At 40.2% G+C, this 21,281-nt stretch overlaps 1 protein-coding gene across 6 annotated transcripts in view; it reads left to right on the top strand.

Annotated features, from left to right (window-relative positions):
• Positions 1-19,792, top strand: part of LOC131458161 (glucocorticoid receptor-like) — a 67,073-nt gene extending 47,281 nt beyond the window's left edge. For 5 of the 6 annotated variants that reach the window (XM_058626986.1, XM_058626984.1, XM_058626987.1 and 2 more), the window contains exons 4-10: positions 1,888-1,914; positions 6,713-6,829; positions 9,331-9,588; positions 10,726-10,870; positions 12,347-12,477; positions 15,440-15,597; positions 15,856-19,792. In XM_058626986.1, coding sequence (XP_058482969.1) covers positions 1,888-1,914; positions 6,713-6,829; positions 9,331-9,588; positions 10,726-10,870; positions 12,347-12,477; positions 15,440-15,597; positions 15,856-16,017 — 998 coding nt within the window. In that variant the 3' untranslated portion in view covers positions 16,018-19,792. The remainder of the gene's footprint in view (positions 1-1,887; positions 1,915-6,712; positions 6,830-9,330; positions 9,589-10,725; positions 10,871-12,346; positions 12,478-15,439; positions 15,598-15,855) is intronic. The other variant, XM_058626985.1, reaches the window with a different exon arrangement.
• Positions 19,793-21,281: the final 1,489 nt, after the last annotated feature.

Below are 21,281 nucleotides of genomic sequence, written 5' to 3'. Positions count from 1 at the left end.
GGGCCAGATCTGGCACATAAGAGCCAGATGTCTGGCCTGTGCAGACCCCATTGGTCGTCCAGGTCTGTGATCATGGAAAAAAAGCATTATTTTCTAAAAATAACTGAGGATTTGATATTTGAAACTGCAATTGCACTGTGCCAGGATCAGGTAACTCACACATGCAGAGGAGTTTATTGATGGTGTTGGACTATAATGAAAGTGTTGGCATGGAACGTTTGAGCTTGGACCTGGAAGATAAAGTCTTTTTTTTACTCGTATAGTCAGGATTTATTTGGTTGTTTTTTTGGAAAACCTTTCAAAGTCGTCACGTGTTAGACGCGGGAGAACGCAGCGGCAGTCAGAAGACCTTTAAGCTGAATGAAGCAAGCGAGTGTGCGTAGCAGTTAAAACGCAGGGAAACCGAAAAACACAAAACAACATTTACAGCCACTGTGACCTAAAGCACAGAGACGAGCTGCAGGAAGTTCTCAGTGTAAACACAGACGCGAGTCGTGCAGGTTTACAGAGCCTCTGTTGTGAAACACATCCATGCCTGCAGAGACACAATCAGCAAAGTCTGATTATCCACGATTAACCTTTCAAATATGAAAGTCATTTCAACTAGTATGTGCTTTCTATGGAAGCCCATTTTCACCAGGAGAAAAAAGAGATAAAACTTAGCCTTGATAATAAAAATATCTTCAAAGTAAGTCGAAATTATGAGATAAAAAGTCATAATTATAAGATAAGAAGTGTGCATGCACCTCAGCGGTAATGTTTGTAATGGCCCCTCTTTTAAACGAGAGATTGAAAGACTTTTTCAATCTCTCGAAAAAAAAAATTGACTTTTTATCCCACAATTTCGACTAACTAACTTACTGTATACTTGCGCCCTTAGTAGCACTCAGTCACATTTTATGTATTAATTTGAATGATGGAAGCTCAGCTCTTGAAGATTTGTGCGTGTCTTCATTTCGATTTTTTTATGCATCAGAGAATTAAATCAAGTCTCCTCATCCAAGGTCAAAGTGGAACAGTGGGGTTATTTGTTGAGCTTCAGTTAGACGCACACACACACGCACGCCACGCACAGTAGTGTAGCATTTTTGTGGGACTGAATCACGGCCCTGACCTTTCATGTCCGCACACCTCCTCTTTCTCTCGTCTTTCCCGCTCGTCCGACATCAAAGCAGAAACAAGCGAGCTCAGAAATGCAATTCCTTTGAGTCGATGGACGCTATTGCCGAAGGGGAAAAAAGCTCATTATAGTGACACTCTTGCATTTAACGCATTCATCAGTCGACACCTATAGCGTTTGATTCATGTCTCAGGTTAAGAAATTCACGTGTGTCAAGACATCTGTCATTAAACTAACGGCCTATGTGTTCTTGACCCAGCACGAATACTAAATGCACAGAAATGGCAGAATATTAACCTTTTTAATAACGTCCCAATTAAAAGACCAACACACTTCTCCTTTCATTTACTCCTTCATTCTACATTTTTATTCACTATTTTTTCCTGCTGTTTGTAACTCTGTCTTTAACTAACATTAGCCGTGTAATAATAATAGTAATAATGATAATAACACAGTTGGTACAGTTGAGAAAATCTTTATTCAGAAATGAAGTTGCTGGTGTAAAACATGAGTGAAAACAATGACAACGAAACGTTAAAAAGCTGAATACAAACTCTTGATATGATATAATTTTTGGAATTGAATGACTGCGTTACTGTTTTCTGACACACTTTTTTTTATTTTGTGGTGCTGGCATAATCTCCTAGCACTCAAGTGGAAGTGTACGTTTTCTTTTGAACCGAGCTGTAGTTGCACTGAGATCTGTTATTCTTGTTTTTCTCCCCCCCACCTCTCGCCATTCTCTGGTTGTTTTCTCCATGATGAAGGATGGAGAGCACGACAAAACACGGATGGTAAATGAATTTACTTTCAATAATAATTACTAATAATTACACGAGTGATTATGATGATGGTTAGTATTATTATTATTTTTATTATTAGAATGATCTGATACCTGATTTGAAATACATGTATAACCAATCTGTCCGCATACATGTGTGCTCTATACACTTCTCTTCTGCCAGCTGTCTGTCAATGCATGCAAATGTTCTGATTTGGAAATTCAACGTCGACGTCAATTGCCTGCGAGTGATGTTGGGTTTCTGCTTGGTGTTGGCGGCAATAATTGCAATCACAACCCTGTCACTTAATAATTTTCCCCCAATTTCTGTGCACTTGACCCACATTAACCTCCTGAGAATCTGATGTCAGAAAATCACCTGTTAAGTTTTTGACCCTCTCTGTGTTGCCCGTGTGTTAACTCATTAACTCTTGTGTTTCACGCCATCTGCTGATGAATTGGATTTAGGCCATGCCCTGGTTTTCTGTTCAAGCAGTGACAGACATGCTAAGTTAAGGCTTTTCCTTAAAGTCCATTAACTCAGCATTCTGAGTGTTCTGTAACCCTCCACCCCAGCAGCCCTCTTTTAAGCTGTGTGACTATGCATTTCTATACCTAGTGCCATTGATTTTCATAACAATTTCATAACGATTATGAAATTAATCGATTACGAAATTAATTGTGTTTCAAAGAAAGTTTTCTGATGGTTTCAGCTTCTTAAATGTGAATATTTTGTGGTTCGTAACAAAGAAATCATTCAAAGTGAATAATTTTTGTTTTTTGAACAAAACAACAAGACGACACATTTAGAGCTGAAACATTTACTCGATTAATAATCGATTACTAAATGAATCGTCAACTATTTTTGATAATTGAACAATTGGTTTGAAGCTTTTTTCCATGATTAAAACAAGATTTCGGATTGTTTCAGCTTCTTAAATGTGAATATTTTCTGGTTTCTTTGCTCAACGTAACAAAGAAATCATTAAAAACTGAATCATTTTTGGTTGGTGGACAAAACGAGACAATCAAGAACATCATCATTTCCACACTGATCAACGTTATTCTGCATTTTCTGAGAAAATAATCAACAGATAAATCAATTATGAAAATAATTGTTGTTAAAAAATGTTAATTTCTCAATTAAAGACACTAAACCGCTAACATGAGATTGACTGGTACAAGACTGGTATGTGAAATCATAAAAACCTCTCCACGTTGTTTTCCACAACTCAATTTAGGAACCCCTACTGCACAGTAAGTGTTTTTATTTCAATTCAATGCACTGATTAGGGACCAAATTACTTCATACTAATGAGCATCACATGTTGCTTCAAGTTTATCAATAACCAATAAGCAAGTCGTATGATCAGGTCCATTTCCTCTGATGTGTTAACCTTGACATTGTTGCAGCCCGGCGTGGTCGGAGTTTAAGCTCCAAACGCAGCCAGACGCTTCACCAACCAGTGCTGACGGGTGTTTGCCAAGTCCTTCTTCTTCTTAACAGGATAAGGGAGAGAGAGAGGATATCAGTGTGAATCAGCTGGCACTTTTGACAACACAGATGGCTTTTTACGCTGTTGTTTGTAATGTCTTCCTGTGATAGCAGTGATGGGTGCAACTGGCAGCCCCGAGGCTGCTATATCTTGTTGCTAACACCGCTCTGCAGATTAATGTCCAGTCCAAATGACACAATACTATTATTGAGGTTTTAATGTTGTAACTCTCTGTAATTTTGACATATAATATAATATGATATAATATAATATAATATGATTTGATGAATCCATTGTTATTCGATTACAAAAAAAATCAAACTGAATATTTTTCAAACTTTTTCTGGTAACAAAGTAATATAACGTGTTACAAATCATTTTTTTTGTAATAATGGTTCTGTTATGAGACACGTAATGAGTTACCGTAAATTCACATCAATGAAATGTTAGAAAAAAATTAAGTAGTGAATAGGGTTCCACAGGAATTGTAGGAATTTGGGGAACTAATGAGAATTAACTGGAAATTTGGGGTCATTTAAAGAAACTGAGTCATAGACCAACATAAATATAAACATTTTGTTTTGACTCTTTTAACCCACTTCACTGTGGTCATTTTAGATCATCCCGGCCAGGATATATTCAGGGATTGGGATTAAAATTCCCCTGAAAACAGCACTGTCATTTTACAGTCAAGGTGATACAACTGTGGCATCGGACGTATACAGACACTGGAATTAATGCTGAATATTAGAATGTAGTTTTACAGTCAAATGGTTTAATACAATCTGATTTGCCCCCAGGTTTCCCCATCATCCTTTGTTGGCAATTATAATGTAATAATCTGTTCACAGTAGTTACATTAATAAACACATAATTAAGTGATACAATTAAAATGTGTAGAGACAGATCACTGAAAGAGAGAATTAGTAATATTGTAATGTACCTTATTACTTGAACTAATATGTCATTTATTAGTAACTCGGCAAACACTGTTATTGAGTGTCCTTTAGTTCAAAAAACACCTGGCTTTTTTATTTTTATCACTGCTTTATGACATTTAAAGTGTTTCCACATGATATGACAGTGAAGGAGAGGTCATTTTTTGTGTTGAGGATGTAATGCTGAAAAGTCTACACAAAACAATACGGCGTAAATGCTTTAATTGTATCCGCTGGTTTTGCCACTGCTCATGTATAGTGATCGTTGACGAGTGAGCCATCTTATCTCACCATGTTACTGAACATCCAGTCACTCAGAAGAGACATTTGATCTTTAATAAGATATTCTTTTGAACTTATGTACATTTTTCAGTGGAAGAATGCAACTCATAAGGGAGTTCTTTGATATGGTTACGGTTTCCTGTCACGCAGACTTGAGCTGAGAAGAGCTGCCAGTGTGTTTTTTTTTTGCTTTGTTCATTTTTTGTGCATTTGCATTTCATCTCTCGTCGTCATAGTTCGTGAAGTGTACAGTAAAGCGGCTTCACTACGTCGTGCCATAGTCCAGGATGGTTGTCGGACATCCCCTCGTACATTTTTTCCGCCATTAAATTTATTACATTTCATTCTGATCTCAAGATAATGAGACTCATGTGACGCTCCTCCTCCTCAGGCTCTGTCACACATACACTGTATGTTATTAGAGTAAGACAACGTTCCTCTGTCTCCCCCCCGCCCCACCACCACTAACTCTACAGGGCCACATAACTTAGGGGATATTTGTGTGAACAGCAGAAGTTGCTCCAAAGTGTCTCCTGCCTGTTTCCCAGAGTGAGCTCATGTAAGAACATAGGACGTCGCTGCTGTAGTGAAATTAACATAATCATTTGCACAGTCGTCAGTTCACAGCGGACGTAGATATGCGTCTTCTTTCTTTGTCCAAGATAAATAAACATAAAAATATTATATATATATGTTGTGAAAGTTCATTATGTCTTCTGATGTTTTGGTTCGACAACAGTAAGTTTTCCTTTACCTCGTTAACAAGTTTCGGCGACGTGTATCTTCCACTTTCCTCAGAAAACTTAGCGTTAACCCAAAAACGAAAACTAAAAACATTACAGTTAGAGAAGGTAGCAGCCTCTTCTGCTTACTGTGTCAGTCGTGTGTTTGCCGACATCCGCTGTTACTGTTATTGTGCAGATAATGTCGCACATCCCTATAAAATAGTTTTCTATATTCTGCTGTAGCCCTAATGTGCCTTGCACAGCACCCTATTATTTTTTCCCGAGGAACATTCAGTATTAATCATCAGAATATTGGTATTGCTGTAGCACACCCATTACGCCTGCATGAATAGAAGAGAAGCTTTTATAGTGGTTATTCATGTCCTTCTTCTTCTTGGATCGCCATAGTCATGATTGTCAAGTAAAAAAAAACAAAAACACTATTAAATATTATTATAGAGAGCATGGGATTCTTGACCTTTTGTATTGCGAGTGTGGAAAAAGACAGACTGAGGCACTGAGGTTTTTAAAAAGTAGGACTAGTTGGTGTATCTCATTTATCAGGATATCACATACCTTCTCCCTCAGGGAGAGCTCCTGGCAGTGGGCTATAAATGGTGGAAGTGGGAGACTGACAGGTGGACTGATGAGCCGTCGACAGTGAAGTAGGCAAAGATAGAACTGAGCTTCTTCTCTTTTTTTTGTAGCTAATTGACAATCATCCCCTCGTCATGAGTGATGAGTAGTAATTGCAAGGACGAGACATCGGCAGTGAGCTGGCTGCAGCTCTTTGCATCGAAAAGGGACCTGATGTGGTTGTTAGGCGTCTGATTAGGATGGAGGACTTTAGGGCAAAGCAAAACAAAAGACAGAAATCTCAATGAAGAGTAACATTCAGGAGAGGGAGGTCAAAAAGAATCACGAATTTATGACTCGCTCGGTTCTCTCCGTGTCTTCATTAAATTAGTCCCTGTGAATAGTGTCGCTTGTGCGTTTCTGGCGTCTCTCCACAAGATGTTTGATGAAGTCGACACATGCTGTAAATTCCTCCCTCAGGTCAAATATGGAATGCTGCCCATTTATTAAATAAAAAATAATCTAGTCACTGTCATCTCTGCATCCTCATCATGTAGTGCCTTGCTACTCGGCGAGGAAAAATTATACTCATACAGAACGCTGTACTTTTGTTGGATGGATGTTGGACCTTATTTGATTACTGGGTTAAGAAGGTTTGATTGAATTGTACCATTTTTTTTTTTCCAAGGCTTTCTTCAAAAGGTGGTCGGTGTGTGTGGTCATAATACTGTAAATACTACTCATTCTAATCATTTTTAACTAATGTGACTCCTTCTTCTTCTTCTTCTTCACAGGCCAACATAACTATCTCTGTGCGGGGAGGAACGACTGCATCATCGATAAGATCCGCAGGAAGAACTGTCCGGCCTGCCGCTTCAGGAAATGTCTTCAAGCTGGAATGAACTTGGAAGGTAAAAAGAGGACAGACTACATTCAAAGACTCCACAGTATTGGTTAGATCTGATTTGACTAATCTAACCCTAACCTGAGATTTCTGTAATGGAATATATACATTATACCCCTGACCTAGGCAATCTGATGAAGCATTGTTTTCATTTTCACCAACTATATAAAAACACCTGATCAAAAAAGTATTCAAAATGGTGACAATGTGGAAATACGTCACAGTTCAAAGTTCACTTGGCTCGTTTTCATGATCAAAAAGAAAAGGAAAACTAAGTCTATTTTTTTTAATATACTTTTTTTTAAAGTATTGCTACTTTATATCACTACTAAAAATTAGATATAAAATGAATCATAACTTTGATAAAACGAAACAAAACACACACATTTTTTAAAGACATAATTGTGTATTATTCCCACGGCAAATTACCATTGGTGCACATCTGAGCACTAAGGGAATAATACACAATACAGTAAAAAAAAAAGGCTCCAGAAAATGATCTCCCACACTGACTTTAAATATGTAAAATGACCTGTTTCAAGCTCGTCAACAAGCTCTGCAGAAGCCTGGTAACAAGCTGTTCATCTGAAAGCAGGGCAACATCTTAAACATGCAGGGCAGTGTTCTCTGCCCTGCATGGACCAGGGTTGGGAAACACTGGAGTAGATCACCAGGGCAGAGACAGAGCAGGCAGGGCCGGTACCGGGGAATCAATCTGAAAAACGCTGGAGAGAACTGAGAGGTGAGTTTATCAACTGGGTTGATTGGTGATCAGAGGCAACAGGTGGGGAGAAGAAGGGGCTGGTGAGCTAAGGTGAAAGAGAGAAGATCATGACAATAATATGCTGAAAGTTAGTCTAGTATAGTGCCATCGACTGGGTGCACAGATATTTCCAAAACAATTGAGCGGCAATACCCGAGATAAACACTTTCTTCAGATAAGGCCTTGAAAATCGCTCACAGTGGACTGTGGACGTCGAGTGTGTATCATCGACCACCATCATCATGTACGAACCAGTGTGTGTGAGTCCACTCCGTCACCGGATTCTGCTTCCGGGGATCAACGTTAACGGTGCACCGTACAGCAATCAAAGATGTGTGTCAAGTTTGAGGAGGACAGACCGTGGACGCACACGTGTCAAGTACTCGGTGTGTTTCAGTGCTTAGAACCTGGTTCTAAGCACTAAGCACTGTTATTCCAGGTTATGAAATTGTTTTCAATACAGTTTGTACAAACGGCCGTTGAGCGAGATGCCGTGTTTGTCAGACAGAGGTGGGCATGGTTACATGGGGGGAGGGAGAGACAAAGACGGAGAGAGGTTTTTGATGGTTGCCATTGCATCAGGAGACAAACTCTCCCTCCAGAGAGGCTTTTAGTTGCCATAGAAACACCAGGAGGGGAAATTAAAAAAAGGTCGAGAGTAGAAAAAAAAAAAACCAACATGCTTTTTCACGATAACCTCTCACCCCCAATGTGTTTTTTTACCATGATTCACAGGTAAATCTACATAATGTGAGCAACAACACGAACCATTTGTCACTCAAGAGAAACTCGCTGGTGTGGAAAAATGTTCTTCTTGGAAAACGAGGCCTTTGCTTTACTTACTGTTAATCAGATTCAAGTTGACACGTGAGTGGTGGTTCTTTGCAGGGGACAGTGGCGTCTTATATTTTTTACACCAAATGGATCAGCGTAAATGAGTTGAAGTAAAATAAATGAATAATAAAAGATAATAAAAGATAATAATTTGATGCTTTTTCCTCGATGGGCGATCCTAGGCCTGTCCCCGATTGTTCTATAGCCTTTTACTGAATTCTTTATTCTGTGTTTTTCAATAGTTTTGGTACCAAGTGAGAAATGATATTACGGTTTGTTTTATTTCTATTATTTTGTGTGATTGTATAGACCATTATTTCTGAATGCATAAGTAAGTAAGGGTCTGACTTCCTGTTAATGGATGACACTTCCGGTACTTGTTTCCTCCACATATCTGTGATTGGAGTGAGTCTGCTTTCTTCCCTGCGAAACCACTTGGAACTATCAATAACAAACTGAAAGTCAGTTCTATTTCTGCTCTCGCGTGGTGTTTATTATATTAATAAAAGTCTGCAGTACAGCCTGGTAACAAGTATATCAACTGTTTCCTGGGACACCAACGGAGGAGGCCACTAACAACACTTATTTATATTTAGCTGTGGCTTTACCGACGGTTTTACTTGGTGTTTCATCGCGTAGACACGGTCTCTGGTACAGGACGATCTCCTGGAGGTGTGTTTCGCGGCCGATAGGGCTGAGCGATTTTAAATAAATATCTAATCGCGATTATTTTGACAGGAAACGCGATTGCGATATGATTCGCGATCTCATCGGGAATGGTCATTTTGACATTTGTGCAGCTCTGTGAGAAACGAAGATGTTCTCTTCAGTCTGTAGAAGAAGGTGTGTAATAAAAACTTATAAAAAAATAATAACAACGTCTGATCTTCTGTCCCGCTCTTCTCCCCCAGCGAGAAAAAACAAGAAAATGAAGAAAATCCCCCAACCGGGATCATCAGTGCCTGACATCATGCCGGTTCCCGTCCTCCCGAGGATGCCCCAGCTCGTGCCGACCATGCTGTCTGTGCTCAAGGCCATCGAGCCAGAGATCATCTACTCGGGCTACGACGGCACGCTGCCGGACAACTCCTCGCGCCTCATGAGCACGCTCAACAGGCTGGGGGGTCAGCAGGTCATCTCTGCAGTCAAGTGGGCCAAGTCTCTGCCAGGTAAAAAATTAAAAAAAAAGCAAGTTACGTCACTTTAAGACAAGACATCCAGCGGTCAAACAAGCGTCTGATCGTCAGCATTGTCGTCGTTCTTCGGTTAAAAACAAAAGAACGGGAATAGCCGCAAATTAACTATCTTGCCAGATAATCCAAAGTATGTGACGTCCTTTTTGAAATTACGCGCAGCTTGAATAATTATACAGCAAATTAGTCGAGCACAATTAAGCTGGTGGGGCAATTAGTGACTATGTAATACTGTGCAGCCTCTGTAATTGTGGACACCCAACCTCCAGAAGTTCTTTTCATTTGAATCAATTTATAGAGACGACACTCTATGTATTGTTCCTACAGCGAGTGAAGATGTCCCTTATTCATTTTATTGCGGTTAAAATTACTTTTTTGGGGTGGATTCTTCACATAGTTTATGACTATTTCAGCTCATGTAGTACCATTACTGAGAAATTGTCAAAAGAGAAAGAAGTCATCAGTTCGGGATGAAATTCAAGTAAGGGATAGATTTATATTTTACATTCCGCTTCATGTCAAAGTGAAACAGAAGCGGTGGATTTGAAGGGTGGCAACACCAAATTTGATCTTTTTACCACCCTCGTTTCTCCTCGTGAGAAAGAAAGAAAGAAGGCACATCGCTGGATAATAGTCGCTTTGAGATTTCTCTCTTCACACTGTAATAGTTGCTATTGGTCGTCACAAAGAATTAAGAGCAGATTTGTCACACAAACGATCGTGATGCCTTTGTGTGCGACAGTATGATCAGGGACCGATCTGGCTCTGGCGCTGTGTGAATCGTTTCCAGCTGGCCGGCTGCCAGGGTGATAGTGAGGGAAAGCTACGAGGGAGGGAGGGAGGGAGGGAGGGAGGGAGGGTTGGAGAGAGGGAGGGTTGGAGTCTCTTACATAATCGCCTGGATTTAAAACAAATGTAATGTGAAAGGGCATTTCTTCATGTGCGACTCCACTTTCACCACATTTGACAGATGTGCAAAACGACTCAAACGTGAAGATTGACTTAATTAGGCTGTAAATAAGTATTTAGCATTTGCAGTAGCTCAGGCTAAACTGGAAGACAAAATGCTCAACTCAAACGACCCCCTGGCCTTGACTTGTCTGACCTTCCCAGGCTTCCGTAACCTGCACCTGGACGACCAGATGACTCTGCTGCAGTGCTCCTGGCTCTTTCTGATGTCGTTCAGTCTGGGATGGAGGTCGTACGAGCAGTGCAACGGCAGTATGCTCTGCTTCGCCCCCGACCTCGTCATCAACAAGTACGTGCCCACCCCGGCCATTTTTACCACGCGTCGGTTCTCAACCTAAAAGAGAAAAAGAAAAGATTAAAGCTTAAAACAGGAAATACGATACGTTAAGATGTGCTTTTGTTGTAAGATGAGGGAAATACGCGCTGATACAGCTGCACAAGAGTGAGAAGCAAATAGGTTTTTAAGACTCTATTTTCCAGAACCACCGAGAATTTCAGACATAGAGTTAGACATCCTCATCCATACAGCATAAATTACCCAAGTGCTAAGTTGTAGATGATCAGGTTTGGGTTGTATCACTTTAACAGTGTCTCTGGCCGCAGATAAATGATGTTATATTCCCCCGGGGGAAACAAACAGAGCTCGCCATGTCTGTTCCCTCAACAGGGTTTTAATTTGAAAGCTCGGACTTTAAATACAACACTGTGTCCTGTCGTCCATGATCTGCTGATGTGCATCGTTTGTTATCGATCACCTGAAGCGTGCAGTGAGGCATTTGCTCAACCTCCTTGAAACCCTTGTTTTTTTCACAATAAACGTTCCACGTAATAACATGAAACGTATTAGATTTTTACAATAAACTTTTCCTGTTATAACAGGAAACGTGTCATGATCACAAGGTTTTCACGTGAAAATGTGAAGCTGTCATGTGGCATTTTTTACAGTAGCCTCGCGGATAATGTGAAACGTTCCATTTTTTTACAATAAATCATTCACGTTGTAACACGAAACTTGTCGTATCGCAAAAACAGATTTTTAAGAAAGGAAAATAAGCCTCATTTCTGGGAAATTGGTCTTATTTTTTTGCGTAAAAAGAAAAATAATCTTGGAAAGCAAGTTTTGCACAAGAAAAATCAATATTCTAGCCAAGCAAAAAGTGCTAATGCCAGTGAAGGATTCTTTCTCTTCAAACAAGAACATTTAAATCAATTTAAGAGTATTTGGCTCATTTCTTAATACGGCTGTTTTTTTTGCAGTGTATAACGTGATACTAAGCTATTTTAATTATTTGCAGGAGTGGCAGGAATAGGTTGCCAAGTATTTGGAAGTGATCAGTGCAGCAGTATAAATGTGACAGTACACTGAACACCTGAAAACCGGGGGATATGAACCCTAAGCTGTGAATCTTTGAACATCAACAGTTGATTTCAAAGGCAGAAAGCAATGTGTGTGTGTGTGTGTGTGTGTGTGTTAGTGTTAGTAGACGTGAGGTGTGAAAATCCATCTGGACTGATTTCACAGTCCGGTTTTCTCTGCTCCCCCGCTGAGGCCGTTTATTGAGGCCGTTTATTGAGGATTGAATAACAGGATGAATGAAAGAACTTCAATCTAATCTGTATGTGTCTCTTCCCTCCGTTTTCCCCTCGTTTCTTTCTTGGATGTCTCTTCCTGTTCTGCATTTCACTCATCTCTTCCTATCTACTCTCTACATCTCTTTTCCCTCCCTCTCTCTCTCTCTCTCCACTGCCTTTTCTCTCATTTCAGAGAGCGTATGAAGCTGCCCTTCATGAACGACCAGTGTGAGCAAATGCTGAAAATCTGCAACGAGTTTGTCCGACTGCAAGTGTCCTACGACGAGTACCTGTGCATGAAGGTGCTGCTGCTGCTCAGTACAGGTAATGTGTCAGAAACACAACGTTTACTCTCAAACTGAAATCCTCTTTCTCTTAAAACCACTTGCAAATGGCAGTTGGTTAGGTTGGTTAGGTTTTCCTTACAGTACATGGATGGCAGTAAATGTTGATATTGTGGATTTGGTCTTCAATGTTTGACAAAACAAGCAAATTAAAGATCTAATTGTTTGTTTTTTTGTCATATTACACACATTTGTGTGGCAAATCAACAAAAAAGCATTCAATTTTGTGGCGAAAGGCATTTTCTCATGACAAAATCAGCTCTTAAATGCATGGAGCGTCAGAGATTAATAATGCAAGACACCGTTTTTTTGTTGAAATGCTATATGATCCAAGAGGAGCTGTGGTGTTGTCTGAGTAAGTCGGGGGGACAGTGAGACAGTGGTGAGGCGTGCAGTTGGATTGACGGATGGGTTTAAAGGTGAGGGTGGGATTACATCAGGGACCACCTCTGAGCCCCTTCTTGTTTGCAGTGGTGATGGACAGGTGGACAGGTTAGGTGAGACAGGAGATGTTGTTTGTTTGTTTGGCAGAGATGAAGATGCAGAGATTTCCACTGTGAGTGACCAGGATGGACAAGATTAGAAATGAGCATATTCAGAGCAAAGAAGGTTGAAGTTGTATCTGCACGGCAGGAGGAAAAGAGGAAGAAGACCACAGAGACGGTTCATGGATGTTGTGAAGGAGGACATGAGGACACAAGGGATAGAACAAGATGGAGGCAGATGGTCCACTGAAGAAGATCTGTTCTCAACAGCTTTTAGTTTTTTTGCTCGTTCCTTTAACAATTAACTCAGACCGCAGAAAGCTTGCTTGGAAATGATAATGCACAATGAAGTCAACCATGGAGTTTATTTCATTTCATTGATCAAAGTGGATGAAATAGAGCTTCCAGTTTGTCTTGCTGTCAACATCAACATGGCCACAAATTGCCAAAATCATAAAAAACCTTTTTACAACAAAAACCCTTCTCTCAGTTTTTGACAAATGAGTCCATTCTAAATTGGTTCTGAGCGAATGGTAATTTGGTTGCAGTGATTTGCTTGAGTTACTTTAAAAATGTCCATTTTATGAAGGACTTTTAACATAAAAAGGCACAAAATAGTCAAACGTTTCCCAGCCTCTTAAAGGTTCAAATAATAAAAGAAGGCTTATAGAAGCTCTAGATAGATAGAATGATATTATTTGAGCAGTTCATTTACCAGGAATAAAATGACCACCTTAATCTCAGAGTACAGCGCAGGTGAAATGATGCACTTTAAATGGGATTGCACTCATTATTGCAGAGGAAATGACATTTCCATCGGGTACACTTGTCACATGTATGCATGTATGTATGTATGCATGTGACTGAAAGATTAATGTCACCTTCAAGTCACGTTCTGACTTATTTTAAAGTGTCTGTGAAGTTTTAAAAGGCAGACCTTGCACATTATTTAAATAATTCATACACACACGTGTAGCTCTTTGCCGCTGCCTGTTAAAGCTGTGTTAGATATAAATAGCATTCATTATTCATTTATGTATTTTACACTACACAATTCAGAGAAAGGAAAACGCCCTCTTTGGGTTTTGCATCTTTGTCTCGAGACACCAGGCTGACGAGGAGTCCCATAATGTGTTGACATGGTTGTCACGACAACTGCGTACTGGTGTTGTCTTTCCATCCATGTGCTTTTTTCTGTCTCCTTACTGGAGCTGCAGTGAATGATTATTTTCATAAGCAATTAATCTGTCGCTTGACTAATCGAGTCATCGTTTGGTCCATAAAATCTCAGAAAACGTTAAAAAATGTCCATCAGTGTTCGCCAAACCTGGAAATGACTTTTAGCTTTTAGAGGGTGTCCATTTTTGTTTGTTAACACCTTCACCTTGACATTTATCTTCAGATTCATCATGCCTGCTATCTCGAATGTCTTGTTTGTCCACAAACCTAAATGATTAATTTTTAATGATTTCTTTGTTACACGGGGCAAAGAAATGAAGAATATATTCACATTTAAGAAGCTAAAACAATCAGAAATCGTGTTTTAATCATGAAAAAAGCTACAAACCGATGAATCTATTATCGAAATAGTTGACGATTCATTTAGTCGTCGAGTAATTGTTTCAGCTCCACTTCCTTACTATTGACTATTGTTTTTATGGATCATGTCTGAACATGTACTGCATCTCTTTGGCTCTCGTGCCGTCCGACATTTAGGCAACACACTGCACACACAGCAGATGTCGATGTTGAATTTAGTTTTGCATATTTTCCACTGCCTAAAGCGTTCAGGTTCAACCCAGCGTCAGCATCGTCTCTGCTGGGATCCTACACTGTAGCTTTTAATGGTTTTAATGCTGTTGTTGCAGCAGGAAACAGGATATCGGAGTGTATTCCACCAGTGAAGCGTTGTGCGTCAAAATACATGGCGCCATGTGAGCCGTTGCTCATTTGCATAAAGCTGAAGCCCCCCCCCCCAACGCTACTTTATGCAAATCACAGGTGTGCGGCGTGACTTGACACCTTTGATTTCAGACATGTTGGGTGACGGCGCTCGTCCAATCAGGTTGCAGCCACTGTTTTGACAGTTGTACGAGGCGCCTGTTAATTATCTATCTATTTGCAGGGTTTCTCAATCCTGGCGCTGGGGAACCCGCTGGCCCTGCATGTTTTAGATGTTTCCCTTTCCCTCAGGTGTGTTTGAAGCAGGGAAACGTCTAAAAACATGGAATGAGAAACTATTGCAAGTGTAGGCGGCGCTCTTTTCTGACAGAGATCCCGGGTCCAATGACAGATTGCAAATGTTCCCAGATCCTTATGTGCACACCAAGTTCAGTGAGTTTCCGTGAGCGCCAAAGCCCTCAAACGTGCGCTTTTAAAGAGTAAATGGGAGGAGAAAGAAAGAATAATCCCTGATGTGTCTCTTTGTTTGCGTGTCTATCGTGTATTTGTGTGCAGTACCCAAAGATGGCCTGAAGAGCCAGGGGGTGTTTGACGAGATCAGGATGTCGTACATCAAGGAGCTCGGGAAAGCCATCGTCAAGAGGGAGGAGAACGCCAGTCAGAACTGGCAGCGCTTCTACCAGCTAACTAAGCTATTGGACTCCATGCAGGAGGCGAGAGCAACACACATACACTACATTTATACTTTATCTCTGTCTTAAGGATTAATGTTTTACTAACTTCCCTGCACCATCCGGTTTACTGTTTACTCACAAACGTGCATTATGTTCCGATCAAGTCCAGCGTCTCTGCTTTTCTATCGATGGCAGAAGTAAAAAAAAAGAATCTATTCTACGGAGACATGAGATGAATTTAAAGGTTAATGCTTGGATGTTGTTGTCCCCCCTCCCCCCTCCCCCCCTCCCCCACAGATGGTGGAAGGCCTTCTACAGATCTGTTTCTACACCTTTGTGAATAAAACCCTCAGCGTGGAGTTCCCGGAGATGCTCGCAGAGATCATCACCAACCAGATACCAAAATTCAAAGACGGGAGCATCAAGCCGCTGCTGTTCCACCAGAAAGGACTGCCATAAACTGTGAAGCAATGACTTTTAAAAAAAAAAAATAAATAAATCCTGCAATCATGCAAGAGCACAATACCTGTAGCCACACGCCTCTTAATCCGATTTTCTCAGATTTGGCTAAAAACGACAGCAGGAGGCTCGACTGCTACTGACCAGTCGCCTTTTTCGGAGAAATCGGCTTTGCATCTGAATGTCTTGTGGCCAGGCTACATTTTGGTGATCTTTTGCCCGCCTCTTTGTCCTCAAGCCCCTCCCCTCCCCCCCTGCCTCCTGTTTCGTTTTTACACAGACGAGCCGACTCCCAGAGCCACCTTTTTCCCCCTCCTTCAGCGCTACAGCGAACACACTGTCCAGCAACCTGTTGAAGCTTGCCCCAAGTTTCTCCTCCGCTCGCCGCCTCCCCCCGACTTGTTTGTGTTTGCCCGTCCCAGCTCCGCACGTGTGTGTGTGTGTGTGTGTGTGCGTGTGTGTGTGTGTGTGTGTGTGTGTGTGTGGTTTCCACAGAACTGTTTGGTGAGGAAAACGCTCTCTCTCTCTCTCTTTTTTAACCCTCCGCCTCCCCATTCTTTGGACCCGAGGACAGTGAGGGCAAACTTTTTTTGTCAGCTTATCATTGGATGTAAATGTAAAAGGTCCCGCTTACACACACACACACACACACACACACACACACACACAGATACAGGAAGAATCCATGCATTCACGCGGTAAAGTGTTTACTCAGGATGCATCAGACAAGGGAAAAACCAGTGCCTTTTCTAGCTTTTTTTGAAGCTCTTCACAGCCATTTCAAAGCAGTTTCTTTGCATCAGAATGTAACTTGGACATGTTTTCTACACTTTGTTTTTTGCAGTTTCTGTTTTTCTGTTTTCTCCTCAATTTGGGCAGCTTGTCACTGTTGTGATCGCCGAGATAATCCCCCACGATGAGTAGTGTAGAGCCGAATAACAACAAACAGGAAAACAAAACGCCAGTTTTTCTATCTTGAAAAGTTGAATCTCCTTGTCGGTCACAGCACAGACGTAATAATCGTGTCTGATACTTATTTTCTCGAAAGAAAGAAATACGAGGAAAGCTGAAAGCAGCTACGTACATGGAGACCACTGGAATTTAACAAAGACATATCTGATGTTTTGTACACAAACCTTTGCAACGTAATCATATGCATAAGATAATATAACGATAATTAGCCATAAGTCAAAACTGTCCTGTCACCGCCAGGCTGCTTCTACTACCAAGTATAGTGTCCTGCTTTTAAAAATATGTGCTTTTATGGGACTGCAGTTGGCATCTCAGAAATCACATCATAGTAAAATAGGAATGGAATGATTCCCTCTGGTGTTGTTGTTGCTGCAGCTTCACATGAATACTGGACTTTAGAAATGCTATCCACTTATTATCAGGAGAAAGACTGAATATTATGCCCTTTAATCTCTGTGTTTCTCACACAGAAACTCTGTTCTCAGCACAAGAGTTCACCTTTTTTGAGGGGGGGAAAAAAATGTAGTTTGGTCCAAATAATTTATACAAAAAGAAAATGAGTGTCGACATCACCTGGATTTGTTTTTTTCCCCCACTAGTGCCAAATATCTTCTTTCCTCGAAGATCTACTGACGGAGAGATGATGATTCACTTGTGATTTGACGTCACGTCGTCCTTGAGACTTTGCTCAATGTCACACCTACACCAGCTTAGAGAAGTACCGATTTTGTGTTATACGACGCACAAAAATGTTGTACTTTTTTTTTCAGGTGGTGATTTTTTTTTTTTTTGGTACATGTGTAATGTGAAAACGATGATTGTACCAGCTTACGTGATCGCCAAAGCAGATTTAAAGCAGTGCCGCAGTCGTGCACCTGTGACGTCTGCGTAAATCCAGTGACCCCGTCCCCCCGTCCCCCCCGTCCTCCCCCCCACCACACGCGCAAAAGACTCTGTCTCCTTAATGTCTCTCATAATTGCCAAGCCTCTCTGCCTACAACGTCCACCCTATAGATTTTCTCAGCTGTTTACTCTGAATGGTACTTGTCCTTCTGCACTACGGAAGTCTGAATGGCAGTTAACAGCGCAGGTAGCACGTCGTCATGGCGACCGGCCATTTGTGTGTTACTTACAGTTAACGGGCGCAGCGGGCGCTGCATGACATACAAACCACTATTCATTAGGAGGCTGTAGCTGTTTGGATTAAGTCGTCCGTGTACACGTTGGTTACACATGGGCTTAATGCTGCTGCTGCTGCTGCTGCTGCTGCTGCTGCTGCTGCTGCTGCTGCTGCTGCTGCTGCTGATTTTTCTCGGGAAGCTTTGACTTATCCGTCTATTGTCCGGGTAACTTTGCATACAGTATTACGGCTGTTTTCAAGTGGCGGTGCTTCAGGAAACCAGCTCTAACACACTGATGTACTTATATATCCCTGAGCTCCTTTCTAAAAACGGCCATAGGTGTGTGTGTACTATAAAATAGCAGCGCGGACATATCCAGTGCTACGCAAAAGTGTCTATTATTACAAAATATTTTTGCATAGACGTAATCTCTATATTCATATTCACTTACTCTTCTGCTTTTCAGCTCCACGTAAGACTAAAGGCCTTCTGAAAGGGAGTCAATGAGCCATAGAAATAAGATTTCTAATCAGGAAATAGATAAACCCTTACGAATATTTGTGTTTGTGGAGATTGACGTGTTTAAAAAATGCATATGTGTGTATGTATATATATATATATATATATATATATACACATATATTAAAAAAAGATGATATTTTTTGCAATTTTGAATACATCCGCTTAATCCTCTTTATAATGGTTTTACTCAATCCTTTTTTTTGTAAATTGAACGAGTCGAGAAAGTAAATATTTTTCCGTTTGTTGGTTTGTGTTTGATAAAGGTAGATGTGTTGAATACGTTAGGAAGTGTTGAACATTCTTTTTTTTTGTCTTGTGAAGTCAATGTAAATTTTACAAGTCAACGGGAAAGTCTACACCAGAGAGCTCACTGTGTTTTACAGAGTTATATGAGGGGGAATACGGCGGGAGGTGAGGTGGACTGGGGGGAATGTTTTGTGTTATAGTGTGACCAAAGCAGTAAAGGTTTAACAAACCAAAAGAAGTATTCAAGTAGTTACATTTTAAGTAGCACTTATTATCCAACTTGTAGTACTTCTTTTTATTCAACAGGTATCTTTTGTAAAGGTCAAGGCTGTGGATCCCATGTATATTGCTGTGAGGATTTACTGGACACTTCAAAATATAGGAAAAGATAAAAAAACAAAACAACAACATAGAATCTCCACGTGAAAGTAAATCTGCCAGAGCCTGATGGAATTGCACTACCCATGTATTGGTTGATAAAGTCTATTTTGTATAAAATACTTGCAAATATTATCTTTAAAGATTAAGGGCAGATCATGTTCCATTGTTCAATATGGCTATGGCTTTCACTGAAGTCTGTTCTGTTCGTATTTCAGTTTATGTAAATGTAATCCAATGTAAGAAGACGAAAAAAAAGCAGACAAAAATATAAAGTGTTTGTTTTAAAGAAAAAAACAATAGTTTGTATTACTTCTGTATTACACCTCTTCTGTAGTCAGTGTCAATATTTTCACCTATTGATTAAATGTTGAATTAAGTTATCTGTGTTGTTCTTGGACATTGGATTTGGCATCCTGTCGGTGGCATCTTGATGTTTTTTTTCATCACTAGCTAAAAAATAAGAGGGGATTTGGAAGAAATCATTTCTCCTTGTTTCAAACATCTTACACAATAAATGTGTCTGCTGTCCAACACTCTGCTCCAATGCGTCCTTTATTTTAAAGGTGACCTGATTATGTGTTTAACTAAAGCACCACTGCAGAATGCAGAGACGTTGCATACTTCGGAGAAGTCATAGTACAGTATGTCTTCCAAAATCGGTCAAAAAAGTCATAGTATACTATACTATAATATCACTTTTTTGGCTGATTTTGGACGACATAGTATAGTATTACTGTTTTGCTTGATTTTGGAAGACATACTATAGCATGACTTTTTTATGTGATTTTGGACGACATACTATACTATGACTTTTTGACTGATTTTGGACGACATACTATAGTATGTCTTTTTTATGTGATTTTGGACGACATACTATACTATGACTTTTTTACTGATTTTGGACGACATACTATAGTATGACTTTTTCAGGTGATTTTGGTCGACATACTATAATATGACATTTTTGACTGATTTTGGACGACATACTATAGCATGACTTTTTTGACTGATTTTGGACGACAAACTATAGTATGACTTTTTTGACTGATTTTGGACGACATACTATACTATGACTTTTTGGACCAATTTTGGACGACATACTATACTATGATTATTTTTACTGATATTTGACGACATACTATAGTATGACTTTTTGGACCAATTTTGGACGACATACTATACTATGATTATTTTTACTGATATTTGACGACATACTATAGTATGACATTTTTGACTGATTTTGTACGACATACTATATACTATGACTTTTTGGACCAATTTTGGACGACATACTATACTATGATTATTGTTACATGCCCAGCAGGGGCATTGTATTAGTTTTTCTTGTCCTCTTCTCTCCTCTCTCCCTCCCCTATCCTTCCACCAGGTGCTGATGATCATGAGCTCCACCTGGGAGGACATGAGGCCACCGCCTTGACTTCTGCCATGGCCAATCATCTGACGGGAGGCTCAATAAAGGGGAGCCTGTTGAGGAGCTCTCACTCTCTCAATTTGTCTACACTCGATGCAATTGCTGGCAGACAACAACAGTCGTGGTAAATGGTGTGTGGTGGGGAAAGGAGTTAGTTCAGCTTGGGGTACCCTGTACATGGCAGCACGTAGTTAACACTGTCTATATACACTAGCTTAGCGGTGGAGCGTTGCCACCCATGTAACATTTTGACAATTATTTTGAACTCTTGTTTTTAGAGAGGACAGGGTTTTTTTTGTTTGGAAACAAAGGTATAGAGTAGGACTAGTTTTGTTTTATTGATTTCATTTATTTGGCACTCCACCTCCCTCCTTTCCTCCCCCCACCTTGTGTAAACCAGGCTGTGTTTAAGTATTCATTATTAAATATAATTTCTTTAAACTGTCTTTGTCTCATTCAAAACTTTGGTTTGTCAAACAAGACAGCAACACGCTGTCTTGTTTGTCTAACAAACAAATTAAGAACGTAACATTATTTTTACTGATATTTGACGACATACTATAGTATGACTTTTTTGACCGATTTTGGAC

The sequence above is a fragment of the Solea solea genome, chromosome 4, assembly GCF_958295425.1.
Source record: "Solea solea chromosome 4, fSolSol10.1, whole genome shotgun sequence".
In the NCBI taxonomy this organism is placed as follows: domain Eukaryota; kingdom Metazoa; phylum Chordata; class Actinopteri; order Pleuronectiformes; family Soleidae; genus Solea; species Solea solea.
The sequence above is the reverse complement of the archived record's forward strand: the minus strand, read 5'-3'. Positions and strand labels throughout refer to the sequence as shown.